Genomic DNA, 22,729 nt, shown 5'->3' with positions numbered 1-22,729 from the left:
TCCTGCTCTCGCTATCTCTCTCTCTGTCAAATAAATAAAATCTTTAAAAAAAAAAAAAAAAAAAAAAGTCTTTATAGTTACATGCAATTCTAATAACATCGGTTATTTGGTTTTTAAACCCATAAGCTATGGGCTTCTGTGGTTTTTGTTTGCTTTGTTGTATACTGAAAAAGAATGTCCACTAATGGTAACATGGGAAGAGTTGAGCAATAAAAACTATATAAACAAGAATGTAAAATATAGCCATTTGGGGGCATCTAATATGTAGAGAAAAAACTATATCTCAGGCCATGATATGTTATATTCTAGTATTGAAAGTTTAAATTATGTATAGGTATCCTGTTTAAAAATGAAAACAAATATGGGCTGTAAATTGTAAATTAAAAGTTATTCAGAACATTTTCCAAAGGCTTTTTGCATGTATGATTACTTGTATAGTGTTTTTGAAAAGCTTGTGTGTCTGAAATGACAAATTCTTTAAGGATGATGGAGAACTGTGGTTTTTATAAATGGAAAGTAGTAAAGGAAACACTGCTAAAACTTTTAAGCAGCTATAACGTAGGCTGAGATCTTATAACCTCAGTGGAGTAACAATGAAGTTTTGTAGGTAGCTGTCTACTCTTCATAACCACTTTACAGCATCAGTGTTAACAGGATATTTAGAAATGTTTTGATTGTGAATTATAGGACAAACAATTAAAAATTAGGGAGGCATATAAGATATACACAAGATGTAAAGGACTTGCAAAGGAAAAGATGTGAGCATTTGGAGGAAATTTAGTCAAGAATTTCAGTCTGTGAAGCTAGAGGATGTTTATACTGTCATTTTTTTCAAAGTACAAATTATTTTTGATATTCTTTTCTAGAAACGACTGCAGAAAGAACTGTTGGCTTTGCAAAATGACCCACCTCCTGGAATGACATTAAATGAAAAGAGTGTTCAGAATTCAATTACACAGTAAGTATTTAATTTTTGAAGTACTTGTTTCTTTTATTATTAGTGTAAAGTATGAATATATACTTATTTTTAAAAATGGAGAAATTTGGGGTGCCTGAGTAGCTCAGTTGATTAAGCATCCGACTCTTGATTTCGGGTAAGGGTCATGAGATCAAGCCTCGAATTGGGCTCTGCGCTCAGTGGGGAGTCTGCTTGAGATTCTCTCTCTCCCTCTCCCCCTCTCCTCTCTCTCTCTCTCTCTCTCTCTCTCTCTGTCTCTCTCTCTCTCTCAAATAAATCTTAAAAAATAAAATGTGGAATTTTCATATTTCATCCGACTCTCTTCCATCAAGAGGTAAATAAATAGATCTTATTCTATGCATTTATATACCCCATTTTGTGTTACATAATAGTATCATACACATTGTATATAATGTATGATTTGTTAACCTTTTTTTTTTAAACCGTATGTTGATTAGTAATGTTTTAAAATGTTTCCTGCCAAAGAGGCAGCATATAAAAACTTTGGTCTGACTTTATGAAATGATCTTCATCTAAAATCGAGCAGTTTGGCATGTGGTTGTTTATCAAATTTTTCAAAACCGTATGTAAAGGTTTGAAGAGGGTAGTAGTTGAGAGGTGTCTCCAATCCCTGAACACATTAATTGCCCTGTAAAGAACGGTAACGGAATGTCGGACTCTTCAGCAACCTCTTTTAATAGTAAGAAACTTCTTCATGAGGATAAAAAAGTGAAGCATAGAAGGGAAGACACAGAAGTGTTCTAATTCTGCTCCTTCCTTGGGTGCAAAAAAGTCTTTTCCCAGATACGAACCCAAGAAGAGTAGAGAGATATGTATGTGTCCTCTTGTAAAGATGTCTAGAGTATCATCCTAAGATCTCACAACCCAGTATAGTCTATTTTTATCACTCCTTTAACTTAATAGTTTTGTTAGACAAAGGTAAATGCTCTGAAATTGGCAGGGGGGAGGAATTTAAAATAATGGAATCTCTTCTTAAAATCTTCAAAAACATAAAAGGGATAGGATAGGAGGCAGCAAGATAAAAAGTATACTGTAGACCAAATTATAGGACAAAGAGGATAATTCAAATACTTAGTGATATTCTAGGTCCAGAAAGCAAAAGTGACCAAAATTCATGGACATACTTATCCTTTTAGAGAAACAGTTTTAGTTACCTTTGACTTTGAGATTTGAGTCCATACTTACCACGGAAGTCAAGCTTTTTTAAAACGGGGATATGAAGAATGGATCTATTGATGTTTGGATGGATATATTGTTGTTTGAAAATTGAGTACAGATCTCTAGCTCTGTAACAGTCTTTTTAAAACATTGCTGGGTTCTCGAGCATTTTTAGGTTCCCTGCAAAATTGAAATTTCCCACATACCCTCTGCTCTCACACATGCACAGCCTCCCCCATTATATCAACATCCCCCACCAGAGTGGGACATTTGTTACAATTGGTGAAGTATGATTGACACATCATAATCCCCCAAAGTCTGTAGTTTGCATTATAATTCATTCTTGGTATTGTATGTTCTAAGGATTTGGGCAAATGTTCACTGACATGTATCATGATTATGGTATACAGAATATTTTCACTGCCCTAAAAATTCCCTGTGCTCCAGCTATTCATCACCTCCCCAGCCACTGATCTTTTTACTGTCTCTGTGGTTGTCCCTTCCCCAGACCGTCATATAGTTGGAATCATACAGTATGTAGCCTTTCAGATTGGCCTCTTTTACTTAGTAATATGCATTTAAGTTTCTTCTCTTTCTTTTTGTGACTCTCGATTGATTTTTCATTTCTATCAAACAAAATTTGAAAATGGAGCACATATTTAGAGTGTATGACATTTGTTCTATATAATTAAATGAGATTTTTTTTCTGTATAATTAAACAGGTAGATTATATTCCATTTTCATTGATAATAATCAAGTGCTTCCTCTTTCAACCTTTTCTTTTTTTGGTGGTGGGGGAACCATATAATACAATGATTTATAAAAAGTTAAAGGAATGTTTTACATTTGTACAAATGGAAACATTTGTATAGATTTTCAAGCAGTTATACCACAGATTGTTTAACTACCAAAACAGCATTATCTTTGTTGCAGAATAAACCTGTCATTTTTAGAGATGTATGTCAGGCAGGTTTTCTTTTAAAATAATTCATTGTAAATGAATCACAAACATTTTATTATCTTTGTCTTCCAGGATATAAAACTAGTTTTATAAAAATTAGATCTTAAAGGATAATGTTTAAGTGGGATGAGAATGATAATAAAAAAAACATTAAGCTTTCTGGAGGACAGTTTGGTAGCATGTATTAAGACCTTTAAAAATAAGAGTATCATATCCTTTGAACTAATAAATAAACCCCTGTGCTGACCTAAGGAGGGAACAGAGACAGAGAAAGATTAACCCAAGGGTGCCTGGTTGGCTTACTCAGTAGAACATGCAACTCTTGATCTTGGGGTTGTGAGTTTAAGCCCCATGTTGGTGGACATAGAGTTTACCTTAAAAAAAAAAAAAAAAAAAAAAGATTAACTTAGAACTAACTATACTCATTTCAACAGTACTATTTCTAGAGACAATTTGGAAACAATTTAAATATCGGTAGGGGTGCCTGGGTGGCTCAGTCGTTAAGCATCTGCCTTTGGTTCGGGTCATGATCCCAGGGTCCTGGGATCGAGCCCCGCATCAGGCTCCCTGCTCCACTGGAAGCCTGCTTCTCCCTCTCCCACTCCCCCTGCTTGTGTTCCCTCTCTTGCTGTGTCTCTCTCTGTCAAATAAATAAAATCTTTAAAAAAATATATATATATATATAAATATCAGTAACACGGAAATGGTTTTTCAAAGTTAGACCGTGGAATGGTATCCCCTGAGTTATAGCCTGTAGTCAGCATGAAATGCAGAAATTTTGTATAGACATAATCCCTTTGAAAATCCCTTAGAGAGGCCATATTGGTGTGTATCCTGTCATAACATATCATAATATATCCAAGAGAGCTAGTTTTTCCTTTGAAGGGGAATAGTTGGCTGTTTCTTTGATTAGGAACTATGAATGCATGAAAAATAACTGTTTAAACATTAGAATCCTAGAACAATAGCTACTTACTAGAAGTTAAGAACTGAGACTTCTCCCATTTCATTCATCCTCAGGGACATGTGCCCTTAATTGGACTCATAAACACTGAGGATTTGTTTTTTGTTTGTTTGTTTTGTTATTTTTAATTAATTAATTTATTTATTATTTTTTTAGAGCAAGTGAGCGGGGGTGGTGAGGGTGGGCAGAGGGAGAGAGAGAGTCTTAAGCAGACTCCATGCCCAGCAGGGAGCCCAACATGGGACCTGATCTCATGACTCTGAGATCATGACATGAGCTGAAATCAAGAGTAGGGCCCTTAACCAACTGAGCCACCCAGGCGTCCCATAAACACTGATAATTTGAATTTATGTAATTTAAGTGTACACATAATTTAACTATTGGACATCAATTCCATTGATAAAGAAACTACAAAATGACTAGAATGAAATGTACCCAAAGTACTTCAACAGTGATTATATTGTGGTGATTTTTGTTTATTTTACTGTTCTAAATTTTCTATAGTGAACATATATTGTTTTTTTCAATTAGCAAAAAGTTATTTAAAATTATCCTGCAGTGTTGAAAATTATGCTGCCTTTGACCTGTCTCACCCAGGTATTGGAAGGATTACTCAGATATTTACTTAGCTATTATTTAAAAGCTGTGTTTGGATAGATCACATGTAAAGTTATGGTACGTTATGTCCTAAAATTTTTATTTTATTTATTTATATATTTTTTTAGATTTTATTTATTTATTTGATAGAGACACAGTGAGAGAGGGAACACAAGCAGGGGGAGTGGGAGAGGGAGAAGCAGGCTTCCCTAGGAGCAGGGAGCCCAGTGTAGGGCTCTATCCTAGGACCCTGAGATCATGATCTGAGCTGAAGGCAGACGCTTAACCGACTGAGCCACCCAGGCATCCCTGTCCTTAAATTTTCCTTATAAAGAGAATGAAAGGGCACCAGGAGGGGTGCCCGGGTAGCTCAGTTGGTTAAACTGGACTCTTGGTTTTTGGCTCAAGTCATGATCTCAGGGTCCTGAGATTGAGCCCCGAGTTGGGGCTGAGCCCAGAACCTGCTTGAGACCCTCCCTCTCCCTTCCCCTCTGGTCTTTCCCTTGCTCCCACTAGCACATGCTCTCGCACTCTCAAATCAATTAATCAAATCAAATCAAATCTTAAAGGGCACCAGGACGTCCTCTGATTTTCCTTGGAATAATCACTTTGCATAGTGAATGTTAGGGATAAAAAGGGATTTTGATGACTAGGAAGGACCCAGTTTGTAAAGAGAATAGGTTTTGTTTTTATTTATTTTTTTAAATGCAGCTTATGCATTATATTTAATTTACTATGTACTGGTGCTGATGTCAGGAAAGTACTACATGTTTTGCATACGTAATGCCATTTACCTTTGCAACACTTTGAGATGAGTATCCTTTTTTAATGAACTTTTAACTTTGTTTTAAATATATGTTTTATAATTGAAATAGTTAAAAAAAAAGAGGTAAAACAGCTTACTCATGGCCACACAGCTAAGGGACAGACCTGTGTAATTTTACTGTAAAATATTGCCTCTTGCTCTATGGTCATATCTTTTATTACCATGTATGGTTTTCATCATGCATTCTGAAAATGAATAGCTATGCTCTTAAAGGCCTGTATGTGTTAGTTGATTGCTTTCAGAGAGTAGGCACATTTATTATTTTATGTGCTCCTCTAAGTCCATAGTATGTGGGGTGATGACTAGAACCTCAACTCCATATTCTCAATATTATTTCCTTTTGTTTTCCTGTACTTAAAGTAATAAATTTTTATACCTAAAAAGTTTAAGATGAAAGGAATTGGCCAGCGCTTTAATTAGGATTCTTATGATTGGTCCACCTTTACTTCTCAGTGTGGCCCCATCATTTTTGCCACCATAATCCTTATTCTACTCCCGTTTTTAAATTTTTATTTATTTTTTAAAATTCATTTTATTTTTTAAGAGAGAGAACGAGTGCATGAGCGGCAGGGGGAGAGGGAGAGAGAATCTTAAGCGGGGCTTAAGATGCAGGCCTGAGCTGAAATAGAGAGTTGGATGCTTAACTGACTGAGCCACCCAGGCGCCCCAGTTTCCCCTTTTTAAAATTAATTAATTAATTAAATTTATTTTTAAGATTATTTAATATTTGATAGAGCATGAGCAGGGGGAGGGGCAGAGGGAGAAACATATTCCCCCCTCCTCCCTTTTTTTTAAGAGAGCAAGAGATACGGGTGCCTGGCTGGCTCAGTCAGTAGAGCATGTGACTCTTGATCTCGGTATTGTGAGTTCAAGCCCTGTGTTGGGCATAGAGCTTACTAATAAATAAATAAGTGAGCAAGAGATAAATGTACAGATTATAAACAGATTTATAGTCGTGATTATTTTATGTGGAAACCAAGTAAGCTTATAAAGAGGCCATAGAAATCTCTTCTGAGTTTTATTAAACAACTGAAACGTGAGAGACAAAGGAAAGGCAGTATAGAGCCTTGAATAGCCATCAGAGTAAGTGCACTGATGTTAGCTTAGCTTCTTTTTCCTGTTTAGTCTCTAGAATACTGATGAGAAGATGGGTCTAACAGCCACAATTCTCTAGTCGTCGTTGATACCTACTTCGACCACAGCTTCTAAAGTGGTATCAGAAAGGCAGTTCATTAGTTTGATGTTACCTATAAAATCTTTTCAGTCATTGTGAAAATAGTATTTTGGAAAAATAAGGTAGCATAAATTGAGTAGCGAGAGTACAGGCTTTGGTGCCAGCACACTTGAGTTGGGTTTTCATTTTGTGTTTTCAAACCTGGATTAAAATTTGGCTCTGTCATTTGCCAGTTGTCTGACTTTGATCTAGTTACTTAACCTTTGAGCATCAGAGAAGGGTGTTAATACCTACTCTTAAAATTGTTGGGAGGATGAAGTACCCTGTTGCACAGGAATGACTCTTATCCCAATGCCTGGTATACAGAAAGTCTTCAGTGTTCCCTTTTCTGTCTCATCCCAATTCTTCTTATATGAAGTTTTTTAATTTTTTTTTTTTTTCCCTATTCTAGGTGGATTGTAGACATGGAAGGTGCACCAGGTACCTTATATGAAGGGGAAAAATTTCAACTTCTATTTAAGTTTAGTAGTCGATATCCTTTTGACTCTCCTCAGGTAACTGCCTTGTTTTTTAAGATTTTATTGTATTTTTAGATTATAGCAGAATACTAAATTAGTGACTTGACTAAATACAAACTTATAAAGAAATCCATTGTAATTATGTGAATAGATTTGTTCCTTTATCTTATCTGAATATAATCAAGATCTTGTGAACATTTTACTTTATTGAGATTAGAGCTTTGCTGCTCTTGTACTTCAAGAACTTAATATTATTTTTTATGAATAGATGTTAGCAGAAGAGGGGATGGAAACCTAACCCAGGCCCATGGGTTGTGGGAGAACTTAGCATTTTGGAATAACTGGAGGCACTTATTCCTAGATAAGATGATAGAATGATACTGTAAGGGGGCAAGTGCTTTGTTGAAAGGAACACTTCTTTGATTTTGCATTGACATGCTATCCTTGCAGTCTTTTAGTACTATAAAGATAGAATATATTACGAGATGTTAAATATCTAAACATAAGCTCCAAGTCTTATCATTGTAATTTGAGGCACAGTTATGTAATGGGTTAATACTCAGACAAGGGATAATGGTGGTAGAGGAACTTTTTTGAGAGCTGTTAACTGAGAGCTGTTTAACTGTGGTGAATGATTAATTTTTGGAAGTTAGAGGAAAGGAGACTCTAGGATGACTTCCAGATTTCTGACTTGGTGAGATGGGTAAATGAGTTACTAGTGGCAAAATGATAAGACTTAATGCCAGCTCTGTGTAGTACTGCTAGATAATGAGGTTCTGCATCTCAAATACCTAAAACTTCTGAAGTGCTGAAATACGTTATTTTTGAGGAAAATCGTATTCCATTGCCACTTTAAATAGAATATACCAAACAGTGTAGGAGTATAGATGGAAGTCAGTTATTGTAATGTGCTATAAGTACAAGAAATCTTTGTTTTTAATAAAGGCACAGAATTAAATGGAAATGGACTCCTTGAGTTCTGCAGTTTTTGTGTGAGCAGAAAATAAGATTAAGAAACTCATTTTTATCATTTTCATGAAAATAAAGCTAAGGGTTATGTGTTGTCATGACCTCTAGACCTCTGTAAGCATGTGTAGACTATGATAAACCAAAGCAAACATCTTCCTTCTCTCTAGAAAATGATCTTCATGTTTTATAGCCTTTTGACTTATCAGCATCATTTTAGATTGTTATTCCTTGAAGGCAGTGGTATCTCCTTGTCACCTTCAACCTGTTCTTCACTTCAGCTAAGTTTGTTGAAGGTATATGAAGAAAGAATGTGACTCACCAACTCCAGACTGTTGACTAGGAGGATATTGGAGAAGGCTCACTCCGGGAGCCCACAGATTTTTCATCAGAGGAAAATAGTATCTCTATAAACATGAACCAAGTCAAAAGTGTCCTCTAAATTCTCTCCTTAGTATTTAAATCTAAATCAAATATCAAACTCTGAAGCATCATTTGAATTTTATCTTGAATATTTCTGTAAGTTAGAGTGTTTGTAATGGATTCTGTCATATCTCAAATTCTTTTTTTCTCCTTCCCTGTTTTGACTTCTTCCCGCTCTTCTGATTCTGGTGTTCTCAGGGTTCTTTATTCAGCACCCCCTCATTCTCACTCTTTTCTCTAACATCTTCAATCATCTTAAGCAGTTAACTCCCAGACATACAGTTCTGTATACAACCTCTTCTTTCTGAGGTTTAATTTCACACCCTTGTTGGATATCGCTACTTGAATACCTCCAGATGTCTCAAATGAACTCCCATCTTTTCCAGTAACAAAATAAGGAAAAAAAAATTTTTTTCTTGGGTTATTGTCCACCTATCTGCTTGCATTGAAATTCTTCCCTTTCCCTCACTGTTAAATGCAGCTTTTCACGTCCTTTTGCAGTGCTTAAGTCAGTCCACTCTTATCCTCCTGTCAGTGCTGTAGTCCAAGTTTCTATCTTTCATGTGGACTAATACATAATAGCCTCTAGTTCTTTCCACTCCTAGCCATCCATTCACAGTGCTGTTAGATTTCTTTGAAGGTGCAGTTACCTCATTGATTTGCACAGATACACAGTGCCACCACCACCACCACCACCACAACTATCACTACCTCCTTAAAACCTCTAATGCTTCCTTATTTTCTGCAGAGTCAAGTCTAAAAACTCTTTAGCTTCTCATGTAAGTCCAAACTTAACCATTTCAGCCACACATTACCTCCATGCCTTCTGCTGTGTAGTAATATTTGTATCATACTTTCTGATGTAACTTCCATTCTGATTTTATCTTGTAACAGCTCTAATGAAGTGGTTAGGGAAGATGGATTCATCCTCATAAGTGAAGAAATTGAAGCTTTAGAAGTAAAGTGTCTTGTTCGTGGTTTAAAAGTTAGCTAATAGGATAGTCCAGACTCAAACCCAAGTTACACCTTTCCATACTGTCAATTAGGTGTGAGTACCAGAATGGGGAAGATGCTTATTTATCCAGCCAGTATTGTTCTCTCTAAAAGTGAAAGATAATATGTAGAATGATAACTTTGAAAGCTCTGGGGCAGTCTTTTGGAAGGGATTTTGTATCACTTTTCAACATCATTCTCATGTCACAGTTGTATATTCTAGTATCCATGATTGAGAAAATAACAGAGGTGCTCTAAGTCTACTAATACTTTATAATTATTTTTTAATTTTTATTAATCACAGCATCTATTTGATTATAAAATAATGATAATGGTCTAGCAATCAGTTGCTTGATGTGCATACAGATTTTGGATTTTTCCAATAACTGGAACTTTCCAGAGGTCCATTGCTCTGGGGAAGTGATTAGAACCACTCAAGGGCAGTAAAATTCCTCATTCACCAAAGATTTTATTTGATGAGACCCAACAGCATTGGCACTTATTAGAAAATTAGTCTTTGATTTCCCTATGCAATAAGCAGTATTAAGTTTATCACTACTTACAAGAGTAGAATTTGGGGAAATAACCCTAAAATAAACTAGTCTCATTGTGAACCTACTACTTCTGTATCAGTAAGTTAGATCTGTAAGACCATAATAAACTTTATAGTTTGCTGGGTTTTCTTTTCCCTACTAATTATAATTAATTTCTCATGTATCTCACTTTACAGTGAAAAAGCTGCCTATCTAAAAGAAGGTGTTTGGCCCAGTCATTTGCTTTAAAAGAAACAATAATGACAGCAAAACCTTTTATTTTATTTATTTATTTTTTTTTTTTTTAAGATTTTATTTATTTGACAGAGAGAACACAAGCAGAGGGAGACAGGGAGAAGCAGGCTCCCTGCTGAGCAAGGAGCCCGATGTGGGACTCGATCCCAGGACCCTGGGATCATGACCCGGGCCGAAGGCAGCCGCTTAACCGACTGAGCCACCCAGGCGTCCCGACAGCAAAACCTTTTAATATTGGGAGCAGAGATGAGGCACTTTTCCATCACTGTTTTCTACTAATGTGCACTTACCATCAGCCATACAGAAAATAAAATATCTTTCTGTATTATATTCTGTTTTCCTGTGAAAGGATACAGGTAAATGATTGGCTGATTTAATGTGTAGTAGACCTGAATTATGTGCCAAATATTGTGCTCTGTACTTTAGAAACGAAAGAGTACAGAAATTAAAAGGTGTTGGGCCTGCCTTTAATAATTGGTTTAGTATTTGGATAGGCAGATGTGGATGCATTCATTCTGTAAGTATTTATCTAGTACGTGTCATAGAACAGACCCTGTACTAGGTGTTGGCAATAATAGTGAAGAAGACCAAATAAAAAACCTCCTTAGGTGGAGTTTGCATTCTTGTAGAAAGAGACAATAAACAATAAGCAAAAACATACAGTATGGAAGATGGTGGAAAAAGTAGAAAGGGGGATTGAGGATGTTGCAACATTGGATAGAGCAATCAGGGAAGATTTCACTGAGAAGGTGACCTTGGAGCAGATATCTGAAAGAGGTGAGTGAGTAAGCCATATGAAGTATGGAAAGAGCGGGTGAGAAAAAATGCAAAGGCTGTGAACCTGGAGCACATGTGGCAGGTCCCTGGAGTGGTATACAAATGAGGGGAAGTCAAGGGCATAGGTCTGAGAAGTAATTTGGGCTGGAGGATCTGTCATGGATTGTATAGCCCATTGTAAGAGTTTTGGTTTTTACTCAGAATGAGATGAAAAACCTTTGAATATTTTGAGCAAAGGAATGACATAATCCTACTAAAATTAAAAGGAAAAATTTGGCTGTTGTGTGGCACATTGACTGTTGGGTGTACAAGGGTACAGGGAGACCAGACAACTCCTGTAGTAATCCAAGTGAGAGGTGAAAGCTAGTAGTGGAGGTTGTGGAAGATGGCCATATTTTGGACTTATTTTATTTTATTATTATTTTTTTAAAGATACAGTCATTTGAGAGAGAAAGAGAGCTCAAGTGGGTGTAAGGGGCAGAGAGAGAGAGTCCTCAAGCAGACTCCCCACTGAGCAGGGATCCCAGGACCCTGAGATCATGACTTGAGTCAAAAGCAAGAGTTGGTCGCTTAACCAGCTGAGCCATCCAGGTGCCCCTGGACCTATTTTAAAGGTTGAGCCAACAGGATTTGCTAATGAATTGATAAGAAATATGAACGAGAGAAAGGAGTCAGGGAAGACTCCACAACTTTTGGCCTGTGCAACTGGATGCACCATAAGTTGAAGTATGAATTGTATGCTTTGGGAGCAAAAGAGAAAGCAATGACTGGTTTAGAATAGAATGAGGGGGCAAAGAGAAACCTGTTTGTACTGGGACTTAAAGCAGAAAAGAGTTTATGTCACAAGTGGAGCAAATCATGAAAAGACATGGTTTCTTCTGAGATTTACGAGCAAATGTAGTTTTATGTATCGATAAATGGAGGGCTACAGCAGGAGATGAAAAAGGAAGGATGTTTTGGGGCTTATCCAAGAAGAGTCTTGCAATATAAAGGATTTGGAGATTTATCTCAAAGGAGTTGGGAGGTATAGTCACCTCTCCTTCCAAACTGTGAAGTCTTCAAGTTTAGTGTCTTTACCGTTTTTTGCTTCTTTTCCTTTCTCCTTCCTCCCTCACATTAGCAGCTCTTCCCTTCCAGATATCTTTGACCTTAAACTTAACCCCTTCCTCTGTCAAAACATCCCATTTGGGGCGCCTGGGTGGCTCAGTCGTTAAGCGTCTGCCTTCGGCTCAGGTCGTGATCCCAGGGTCCTGGGATCGAGCCCCGCATCGGGCTCCCTGCTCCATGGGAAGCCTGCTTCTCCCTCTCTTGCTCCCTCTGCTTGTGTTCCCTCTCTCGCTGTGTCCCTCTCTGTCAAATAAATAAAATCTTTAAAAAAAAAAAAAACATCCCATTTGAATGCAGTAAAATTAAAACACATTATCTTGTAAATATCCTGGTTATACTTTGTTTTTAAGCTTTTCAACTCTAATTTTTGTTGAAGAAATTTTAGGCATTTTAGAAATAGGTGGGGAAGTATTTTTTTAGGGGAAAGAGGATACTGTACTTAGTCATGAAACCAATATCCATGCTAAAAGTGGTGATGAAAATATACTTACCTTGATTATAAAGCTTTAGAAACACTGGGGCAAAAGAGTAGTCGCTTTCTCCTCATCCTTATTCCCCTTCCTATTCATGGCACCTTAACCCAGACCCTTTGGTTCTGTTGCTCAGCACTGCTTCATTGCAGAGATCCAGAACCTATTTTCATAGTGTTCTCATCCTTTTATTTGTTGTGTCATTTTCCTTGCTCTCTCATGTGATGGTGGTTAAGCTTTCCAAAGTCTTAAATAACCATTTTTATTGCCTTAAATTGTCTAGCATCTAGGACACCTGACGAGGAGAAAGGGAACAGTGAACCCTGTTCGTTGAAGCCTTGGGGGTAAAGCAGAGGGAAGATAAAGAAGACTGGTAGGCTAGAAGAACACAGCTTACAAAGGAGAGAGAATGGTTTACCATTCAGGGGAACCCAAATTTAGTTTCATTGTATCCAGGAATTTTGACTTTGTAATACTTGTACAATTGCATGGTAAGGGTAATTATGGAAGACCAGAAAAACTATTAATATTGATGCTACTAATACATATTAAGTGAGTAAAAGGGGAGAATTGAATTAAAAACTACGCTAAAACTCCAGTCCCCAGTTACTTTTGTCAAATATTTACCATTTATGCTGGATTGTCTACGTCATATATTATTAATAATTAGATACCTGATTACAACAAATTCTGCTTGTATGTTCAGTTTCTGTAGTTGCCCATTAAGCATTGTCATCTACTTACAGTTTTAATAAGAGAAAGCATTCCCTTATATTGTCCCTGAAGAAATCTTGGTATCCATTTTATATATTGGCTTTTATATTTTATAGCTTGTTTCGTACTGCTTATTCTTGTAATATGTGTTTTGACCTAGTTTGATGCTATATTAGGTGTCTCACTTTCTAATTAGTTGCAGAACATTAGTCTGAACATAGTAGCATGCCTTCCTTGTGGTCAGATCTCAGTATTGTGGGATCATTCAGTATTGAGCTTGATTGGAAATCCTTATGTACTCATAAATAGAAATTTCATATTAGGAACAGTTACCTAAGCTCCATCCTCTATTTTGTCATTATTGGTGGCTTTCATTCTCAAATTAGTAGTTTTATGAGAGACACTACATTTGGTACCAAAAGTTACCCAGAGGTTGACTTGCTTAAAACTTCAGGTTGGATGTGGGATATGCTTGCTTAACTCCAAAATTATGATACTGAGCCTAGTTTTCTTAGATCTCACCTGCTCTTGAAAATATGCCATACTGATAGGGAGATGTTTGGAAATTTAGATCCATCTGAGTACTGCTTCTAATGCAGACTCTGAACTTCAGGTGTGATTCACATGCATTAGATCTAAGATCCTTTTCTAAAATTGTGGCTTTTTTTCGTAAAACAGCTTATTCTTTAAAATCTGTAGTTCCATTTTATTTGGTTTATGAATATGTGCAGTTCTCTGGTTGTTAACTGTTTATATGACTAAGTTTGAACTTGAATAAATTACTTTAAAAATAAATATTTTAAAATAAAGAAATCAGCAAAGTTCTTATTTATTCCCTTTGGTTTCAAATTCATCATATTCAGTTGTCTTGTTAAATCTGTTTGAGTTTTATCGGCTACTTGGGATTCCCCCAAAAAAGTTTTTTAATTCTGAAAACAGGTAATCATCTCTTAAGCTTTCAGACCCTGCTTGGCTGCATTAAAATAACTGAAATGTCCATTTCCTCCTTTGGATTGTACCATGTGTTAAATAAATGAGGATGGTTAAAAGCATGATCTTGAAGAAGTTCAGCCTTGGTTACTTTCCCCATCACATGCAAAGAACCAGAATTGCAGAGTTTACATCAAAACTGTCTGTGGAAACTGCTTACCAGCCTTTTTACATGAATAAATTGTTGAAAAAAGTTTTTTCTTTTATTTCAGGAATTCATCTCTGGCATGTAAACTCAGCCTTTCCATGTTTAGACAAACTTCTAAAATTCTGTATCTGGCAGGTTAGGCCCTAGGGGTTACCTATAATATGTGCAGCTAATTGAGCCCTCTGTTTGGTTGCTGAAAGTTTCAGGCTGGCTGTATTTGCCCTGCATGCAGCATGTTAAAAAGCCCCAGCTTTTTTTTTTTTTTTTTTTTTTTTTTTTTTGCTTTGCTTTGCTTTCTTTAAGGTTTACGGAGATCTGATTTCTTTTTATTTCAGTCCCCTCAGCCTTCGAAGCTGTTTCTGTCTCGATTTCTGGCTCTCTTCGGTGCTTATCAGTGTCTGCTGCTCCTGCTGGAGGTGGCTTCTTCTGCTTTCCATCCCTTTTCCTCTCACCTGGTTTCCTTTTGCTTCGTGGTGACTTCTTGGCTCTCAGGCCAAGTGATTTAGTTCATAATCTGTTCTCTCCAAGAGCACTATTGCTTTCCTTCTGCTTTGTGAATTGGCTAGTCAGAGCATGTTGTGATAACCTTTGTATTTTGCTGTCTGTGTATTTTCCTTGATGGTTGCTGATGCATTGATGAATTTTTGCCAAAGAAGGTAACTTGGCAGTTCTTCCTTTTTTGGCACTTTCAGAGCACTATTCTGTGTGACTTTTTAAAAAGGAGACCTTACTGGAAAAGAAATATCCTTTAAAAAATATTTGTGGCCAGGGGATAAGGTCTTGGGCATTGTTTGTATTCTTAAGGAAAATATCCTACTGGTCAAATGGGATTTTGTGGCAGAGTGAATACCCCAAAGCAGATGCATGTTCTGCGAGATTTGTAAACGCCCACTCTAGACATCTATAACACATTGTGGGAATATCAAATGTATAGAATAAACTACATGTTGATAAAAAATAAAATTTACAATAATTGTGGATAGACTCAAAGTACAGAGCTGCGAGACCATTTAAGCAGTCAGTTCCTTTTGCAGAGCAGCCCTTTTTTAGCAAAAAGTGATGAAAAGGATACTAGCACTGATAGATAAAATTGAGATAAATGATAGGCTTCAAACACAGCTGTGCTAAAGTAGGGGATTGGGTTCTGCAATCAGGCAGGGCAAATAACGTGATATCCCTTATTTTGAGACTTATTTTAGTTTTAAGCTTTATTTTAGCTCTTTCTAGGTGGGACTGGAGGGTGCATGACCAAAATTTAAAGAAACAAAAAATATGCAAGTGTGTAAAGTCATTCCTTTGAGGAAAAAAGTTCCTTTTGTTTTCTTGTATTAGCTTCAGCCAAGGAAACAAGTTCCATATGTTAGTAGTATATTTGAGATATTAGAGGACTCCTACTTATATGAAAGAGTGCTTTGTTAAAATGTAAATATTTGTGAAATTGTAATGAAGTCAGATTTGTAGCTAGATACTTGAAAATAAAAGCAAAAACCCAGCTTATGGTACCTTTCTGTAAATGTCCTATATTAAATGCTGACATACCTTACTCTAGCCACACTTATTTCACTGGCTCTCTTTTTTGCTCTTATATAAGGGGAAAGTACTTAGGCCTAGAACAATAAATACGTCATCAGTTTCTGACATAACTGAAGGTGGGGTTTCTTAGTAAGATTTTGCTGTATTCAAGTGAGGCAGTTTTAGGGCTAAGAGAGATACTGCAAGTCTCGTTTGGGAACTACTGGTTTATATTTGACGAGCTTTATAAAAATCCCATCATACCTACTGAATCAGTATCTGTGAAAGTGGAGCTTTTGCATTTATATATATATATACATTAAAGATTTTATTTGACGGATAGTGAGAGCAGGAACACAAAGCAGGGGGAGTGGCAGAAGGAGAAGCAGGCTTCCCGCTGAGCAAGGAGCCCAATGTGGGGCTCGATCCCAGGATCCTGGGATCATGACCTAAGCCGAAGCAAGACGCTTAACGACTGAGCCACCCAGGCGCCCCTTGCATTTATATTTTAGCCAGATCTTCAGCTGATTTTTTTTAAGGTTAGGAATTAGTAATTACTACTAGACAACAGAGTAAAAATGTTAGATCTTACTGCAGTATAAAATTCACATAAAGATGGTGGATTAATTTTTATATCAAAATAAGTAATTTTTTATGAAGTAAAATATAAACATCCTTAAATATTAGACTTCTATGTCTTTGTCCTTTGCCCTACTTTGGGCTGTGCTTACAGATTGTTTGGGATGTATGAATTCACTCTTCTGCCTGTTCAGATGCTTAGGGTAGATATGTTTAAGAAACACTACTATTGGGATACTTAATGAATTATTAGGGCAAGGGAAGGAATAATAGTTTTATTATCTTTCAAAACAGTGCTGAGGCAAGGTGGAGAAAGGAAAAACTGTTAGAAGAATTGAGTAGAAGAAAAGGCAGAGAAAAACTTGACTCATTCAACCTTTGTTTTTTTGTGTATAAGCACATAGTTACTTGCTGATCAGTAAGTAGTTATTTGTACCCATGATAATGGACGAGCCAGTTTAGAGGAGATGGTATATATAACAGTTATTTCCTTTTGCACGTAGCACCTTAGGTGGTAGCATTGTTACAGGTGGAAGGGGGTGTTCCTGTTGCCTGTAATTCATGTTGTCTCAAAATTGAATACTTTTGTATTTGTATATGCAGAGAGCAATGAGTAGAATTTGAAAAAGCATTCTTGATACAGTTTTCTTTACTGGGCCAAAAATGCATGGTAATTTATAAATTTTCAAAGGGAATTTGTGAAAAATAGCTGAAATAAAAAACAGATGACCTGGATTTTTTCCCTGTATGTACCATTTCCTACGTGCTCATTCACACAGTGAAACCAGTACTTTGTGGATTGATAAGAATAAACAACAAGCGGTTGTTTATCTTGTTTCTGGCACTTATTTTGTTTGTTTTTAATTCATTTTTAAAATAATAAGTTCTGTGGAGAATATTTTATTTCTTGGTAATACAGAATATTTGAGTGTTAATGGAATTTTATTCTTTCTTAGGTCATGTTTACTGGTGAAAATATTCCCGTTCATCCTCATGTTTATAGCAATGGTCATATCTGTTTATCCATTCTAACAGAAGACTGGTCCCCAGCGCTCTCAGTCCAGTCAGTTTGTCTTAGCATTATTAGCATGCTTTCCAGCTGCAAAGAAAAGGTAGGACTTCTCAGAATTATTCCAGGTAATATCTCTTTTTTTAGTTTAGGTAGAAAAACTATTATAATACATAATTTATGTGAAGGAAGGACTTAATGCCTTTTATTAAGAAGTTATAGGTAATATGTTTAGTAATAGATTAGAAAATTATTTTGATAATCTTTCATTCAACATAGAAGTCAGACATTGTTTTATATTTCTTAAACAGAAAATTTCTGCAGATGTTCTTAAATAATCTGAATTTTATTTCTGTAAGCACACACAAGGCAAAAGTGTATAAGAAATTCTCATTTCTAGATTTCACAGTGGAAAGTCCCAAGAGCAAGTTTCATAGTTCCCTTCTCCCCTCTGCTGGCTCCCACCCTTTCAGCCTCTTTTAGGGAGTTTCCCAGGAACCAGAGCTTTCCTATCATACTAATCATCATGATTAGGTTGAAAGAGGAAGGTTAGAATACCAGTAGAATTTTCAGGACTTTTACTCTAATTCTCCTTTTTAATCCACAGATTCTATGTGAAAATACCAGAAAGAAAAATCACATGAGTTAAATTTAGGATACCCTCTTAAAGTATCTAAATCCTGTGTGCATTTCTGGCCCTCTTGTCATTTCTGCCTGAGGGGCAGTGTGTAGCACAGTGTTCATGTATTTCTATATTTTAAAGCCTCTTTTCTTCATGAGGGTTTCCTTTTGTGTTGGGTCTAAAGGAGAAACAACCTTACCTTACAGATTAGGGATCTGTGGGGTTATTATAGCAGTTTTTCCCCCCTGTTTTCTCGAAATTGAACTCATTTTTACTATATTAGTATTTAGAGAACTTTAAATTAGTATTTAGGAACTTTAAGTAGTTCATATTTAAATGATAGGTTATCTAGACTCTGAAACACTCTAAGCCACTGTTTGCAAAGTGAGTTTCTTGAAATGTTAGTTTCATAAGAGGTTTCTTGGTGTTAGGTTTAAAAAAACAGGTTTTTTTTGTTACAAGAAGCATGGGAAGTAATGGTTTAAATTGTATTTTTTTAATTATGGCATTAAGAGCATTAATATGCAATTTTATATACCATATAAGAAAGAAAAAACTTCTGTCAGTTAAACGATGACACCATTATTTAAAAGGCATGTATCCCCATTCAGGAATATTAAAATGTGCAGAAAAACGTACATCTTCGAATAGATGAAATAGGGTACACATAATCTAATTGTAGTATGACTTTTAAAGTTTCCTCTTTGCCTGTGGGCTTTTCTAGGTTGCATTTTAAGGCTACACTTGAGCTTTTGTTAACCCCAAGGGCTTTGGAAACAAGTCTTACTCATTTATTGCTTCCATATTTTCTCTACCCCCACACTTCCACCCTCAGCACACACATAAATTTTAAATTTTTAGGTCTAGAGTAGAGTAGTTTGCGGTTACAAGGACTTCTGTGCCCTCATTAATGTTTAATGTCTTTAAAAAGGTGAAGTAGTAAGTATAGGATTTTAATTAGAAAAGTTGAGATAAATACCAGTGATGTGTGCACATAGCTCTTGCATGTGCCTTGTAATGATTAGCACTTTGTTTACATTTAATGTAATGATATACAATAAATAAATAAATGTAATGATTTACTGTTAAAAACTAGAAAATGATTATATTCTCCATCTCCTTTATCCTTTTCTAATCCTCTCTATCCCCCTCACATTTCTGTTGTCTACTGCTAGTTTTTCCTTCATAGTTAGTATATGCCTAATTATTCCATTTAAATTATTGGTAAGCTATATTACATAATATGAACTAAATTATATTTAACCAAGATAATAATTTGGAAGTAATTCTGGCAGCATTAGTTCTGTGAAATGCGATAAAAATTCAGTAAAAGTTTATTCGGAACCTAGTAGATACTGTTTTTACTGTGCTAAGTACTAGGTTACAGAGATGAAGAGGAAACTTGCTTTGGCACTGAGGGGATCTAGCTCCAAATAAGCTTTTAAAAGTCTTCTAACTACTCACCAAAAACTCTTCTTTTAAAACAGGTGAATTTTATTCTCTGGTCAATGTGGTTCTATGAGTTTCACTTTAATATTTGACTTGAATACAAGTTTTAATTTTTACTATAAGCATTTGGGAACTTTGATTTAGTCATAATTCTTTCATTCCAATTTTCTTTTTCATAGTCAAGGATGGTTCCCTAAATTGAAGGCCTTTAAATCTATCATGTCAGTAGATTTCAGTAGATTAAAGATAATTTCTGATACTGAGAGGTCTTTCAGTAATCTACCATTTATTCTTAGTGCCCTTATAATATAGATAGTCCAAACTTTCTAGCTTGTATTCAATTCCTAAAACAATTTTGGTAATCCATCTTTTTGTATAGTTACTTTATTTTCTAAGAACCAAATCTCCATGATCACTTAATCAGTTTGGTTATATTCTTCAGCAAATAGAGTGAGTGTGTTTTTCTTCTTCTTCTTCTTTTTTTTTTTTTTTTTTGAAGATTTGTTGGGTTTTTTTTTTTTTTTTTTAAGATTGGGTTCTAATCAATATACAGAGAAAATGAATTTATGAAATTATTTGTTGTAGTGGTAGCAATTTATTCCACATGAACACAGATTATGACTTTGCAGGACAAACAGCAACAGATTATTCTTTGAAGTTGTCAGGCATCTAATTTCATGATGCTAATTTTTCAGATATTTTCTCAAACTTTATCAGCAGGGTAATCTTGGGGTAGTTGTTTAACATCTTACACTATACTCTTCCCTTTTGTTAAGTTACTATTAATATTAACTTGTAAGGGCATTATTAGGCTCAACTAAGATCAGAGTTATGTACATGAGTTGTAGAAGTGCCAAGTGGACTGCCTGTTTCCCTACCTGCTGTCTAGGCAGTCCTACTCATCATTGGTTTTTGGTTGGACCTATCTACTAACTTATCTACTAACTTGCACTCAGTAGCTTTAATACAAATTTGACATGTTTCCAGATTTTTGTAGAGAGTCACTTACTTCTTGTGTCTGGTCAATATCCAACAGTTTTCAGGGAAGTTGCCTTCCAAAATCTGTCTTCAGTTTTGTTGGCATCACTATTTCCGCTGAAGCTCCCTTGCAGAGCTGCCATATGTTTCTAATATTGTGCTAGTCTGGGCATATATATGGTAGAAATGCCAATATAGCTTTTCTTCCTCTTTCCTCTTATATATTGTTTGGAAACTGAATCCTTCAGTCTGTCTTTGGTGATACTTACCTTACAGGAAAACAGTAATTGTGGAGGTTTATAAGTTGCTGTTAGTTTCTCAGACAAACCTAGTTAGATAGACTTTTCTGTTTTTTAATTAGTTCACAAAAGTAATTACAAATTATTTCTAGGGAGATAAAATAAATGAAACCAAAATTCCTTAAAACCTAATGCTGCCACTTTGGGTTAATAGTCATTCTCTAGTAATCCCACTGGAACCTAATCCAAATCACATATGCAAACCCCTAGTTTTATGTATGTATGTATGTATGTATGTATGTATGTATTTTTAATTCCCGTGTCAAGGGTCTACTTTTCCTGCAATATATTATTTCAGTTGTGCCACATTGGCATTTATATTGTTTTTAGACTCTTTGTAATAATTCTTCTAAAGCTTTTATTAAAACTATCTTCTTAAATCTTCCATTTTACAACCTCTCTTTTTGGTTTCAGAGACGACCACCAGATAATTCTTTTTATGTTCGAACATGTAACAAGAATCCAAAGAAAACAAAATGGTGGTATCATGGTAAGCAGTTTTATTTTAGAATGATAACTTTTTAGCATTTTGGTTTGAAGGACTATATATCTGTTTGCTTGGGGAAAATAAGGGAATATATAACTGATGTATTTTTGTAATATGGAGAAGAGTCTTTAAAATATTAAGCCATTAAATGGAGACATTGGACTAGATTTTTAATGGGGCACATAAAATCATAGCTACCATACAAGTAAAATCTAAAATTGCTTTAACATTTTGAAACGCTACCGTTTTATTACGAAAACAGGGTCCTTAATAGTCTTCAGATGAAATCGGAATTAGTTATTGGGAAACCTATTACTTGAAATAGAAGTTTTGATGTCTTTTGAAATTACTTAGTTCTGGTACTGTGCTTAGTGGCGGGAGAGGGTTCACATTGTGAGAGATGACCCATTTAATTAAAGAAAGCTCTTCCTGTTCTAATAGTTAGTCCTCAAGAATTTTGTAGCTATATGAATACAAGTACTCTCACTGATTTTGTTTTATTGGTTTTGTTGGGAGAGTGCTAATAGCTTTACAACTGAAAACTGCAAGCATCTTTTCTAAACTGACCTCACCGCTTCCCTAAAGAGGTGTATTTGAAATGCAAAACAAAATTTTATATTCCTCAATGTACTTTTTGAAGTACATGAACAAAACCACCCCCTGTGATTTTTTGTATCCATAGGAGCATTTCCTTTATTTTTCTTTTAAAAATGTTAGCCTAATAAGAAATTAGAATTGATAGAGCTAATTAATAGGAATATGGCCTTTCCCCCTTACCTTTCTATCCATTGTGAAACTTGTTAACTGAGTTAATTTGAGTCATTTAAAAACCTTTTAAATTATAAGAGTTCTGTCAGGTGTTGGTAAGTGATGATTAGAATCAATACAATAGCACTATGCTAGCAGTTACAGGTTAGAAAACACAGTGAAAGAATGCCAACGAAAAGATGAATATTCCAGCTAATGTTAATGACAACTATAGATGACCTAGAAGAAAAAATGACAAAACTTGTAAGAGCTATGAAAAAATAGATTTATATATAAGATCTGAATATGTAGTAAATTGGATTTCACAAAACCAATGAGGAGAAAAGTTATTTAGTAAGTAATCCTGCTAGGAAGTTGGTAATCATTTTGGGAAAGAAAAATTTACATTTTTACTTCATATGTAAAATATTTCCTGTGGGTTAAGTGTTTTTTTAAGACAACAAGAGAAAAATGTTTTTTTTTTTTAAGCTGAG

General features: G+C 35.4%; 1 protein-coding gene across 2 annotated transcripts in view; it reads left to right on the top strand.

Moving 5' to 3' along the window:
- Window positions 1–22,729, top strand: part of UBE2W (ubiquitin conjugating enzyme E2 W) — a 75,628-nt gene that overhangs the window by 38,890 nt on the left and 14,009 nt on the right. Inside the window, exons 2-5 of one of the 2 annotated variants that reach the window (XR_004301445.1) lie at window positions 867–958; window positions 7,111–7,213; window positions 17,601–17,781; window positions 21,416–21,491. Coding sequence is in view for 1 of the 2 variants with exons in the window: in XM_032421546.1 (XP_032277437.1) it covers window positions 867–958; window positions 7,111–7,213; window positions 17,601–17,756; window positions 21,416–21,491 (427 nt within the window). In the remaining variant the exon portion in view is untranslated. The remainder of the gene's footprint in view (window positions 1–866; window positions 959–7,110; window positions 7,214–17,600; window positions 17,782–21,415; window positions 21,492–22,729) is intronic. The other variant, XM_032421546.1, reaches the window with a different exon arrangement.

The sequence above is a fragment of the Phoca vitulina genome, unplaced genomic scaffold (assembly GCF_004348235.1).
Source record: "Phoca vitulina isolate PV1807 unplaced genomic scaffold, GSC_HSeal_1.0 scaffold25, whole genome shotgun sequence".
In the NCBI taxonomy this organism is placed as follows: domain Eukaryota; kingdom Metazoa; phylum Chordata; class Mammalia; order Carnivora; family Phocidae; genus Phoca; species Phoca vitulina.
The sequence above is the reverse complement of the archived record's forward strand: the minus strand, read 5'-3'. Positions and strand labels throughout refer to the sequence as shown.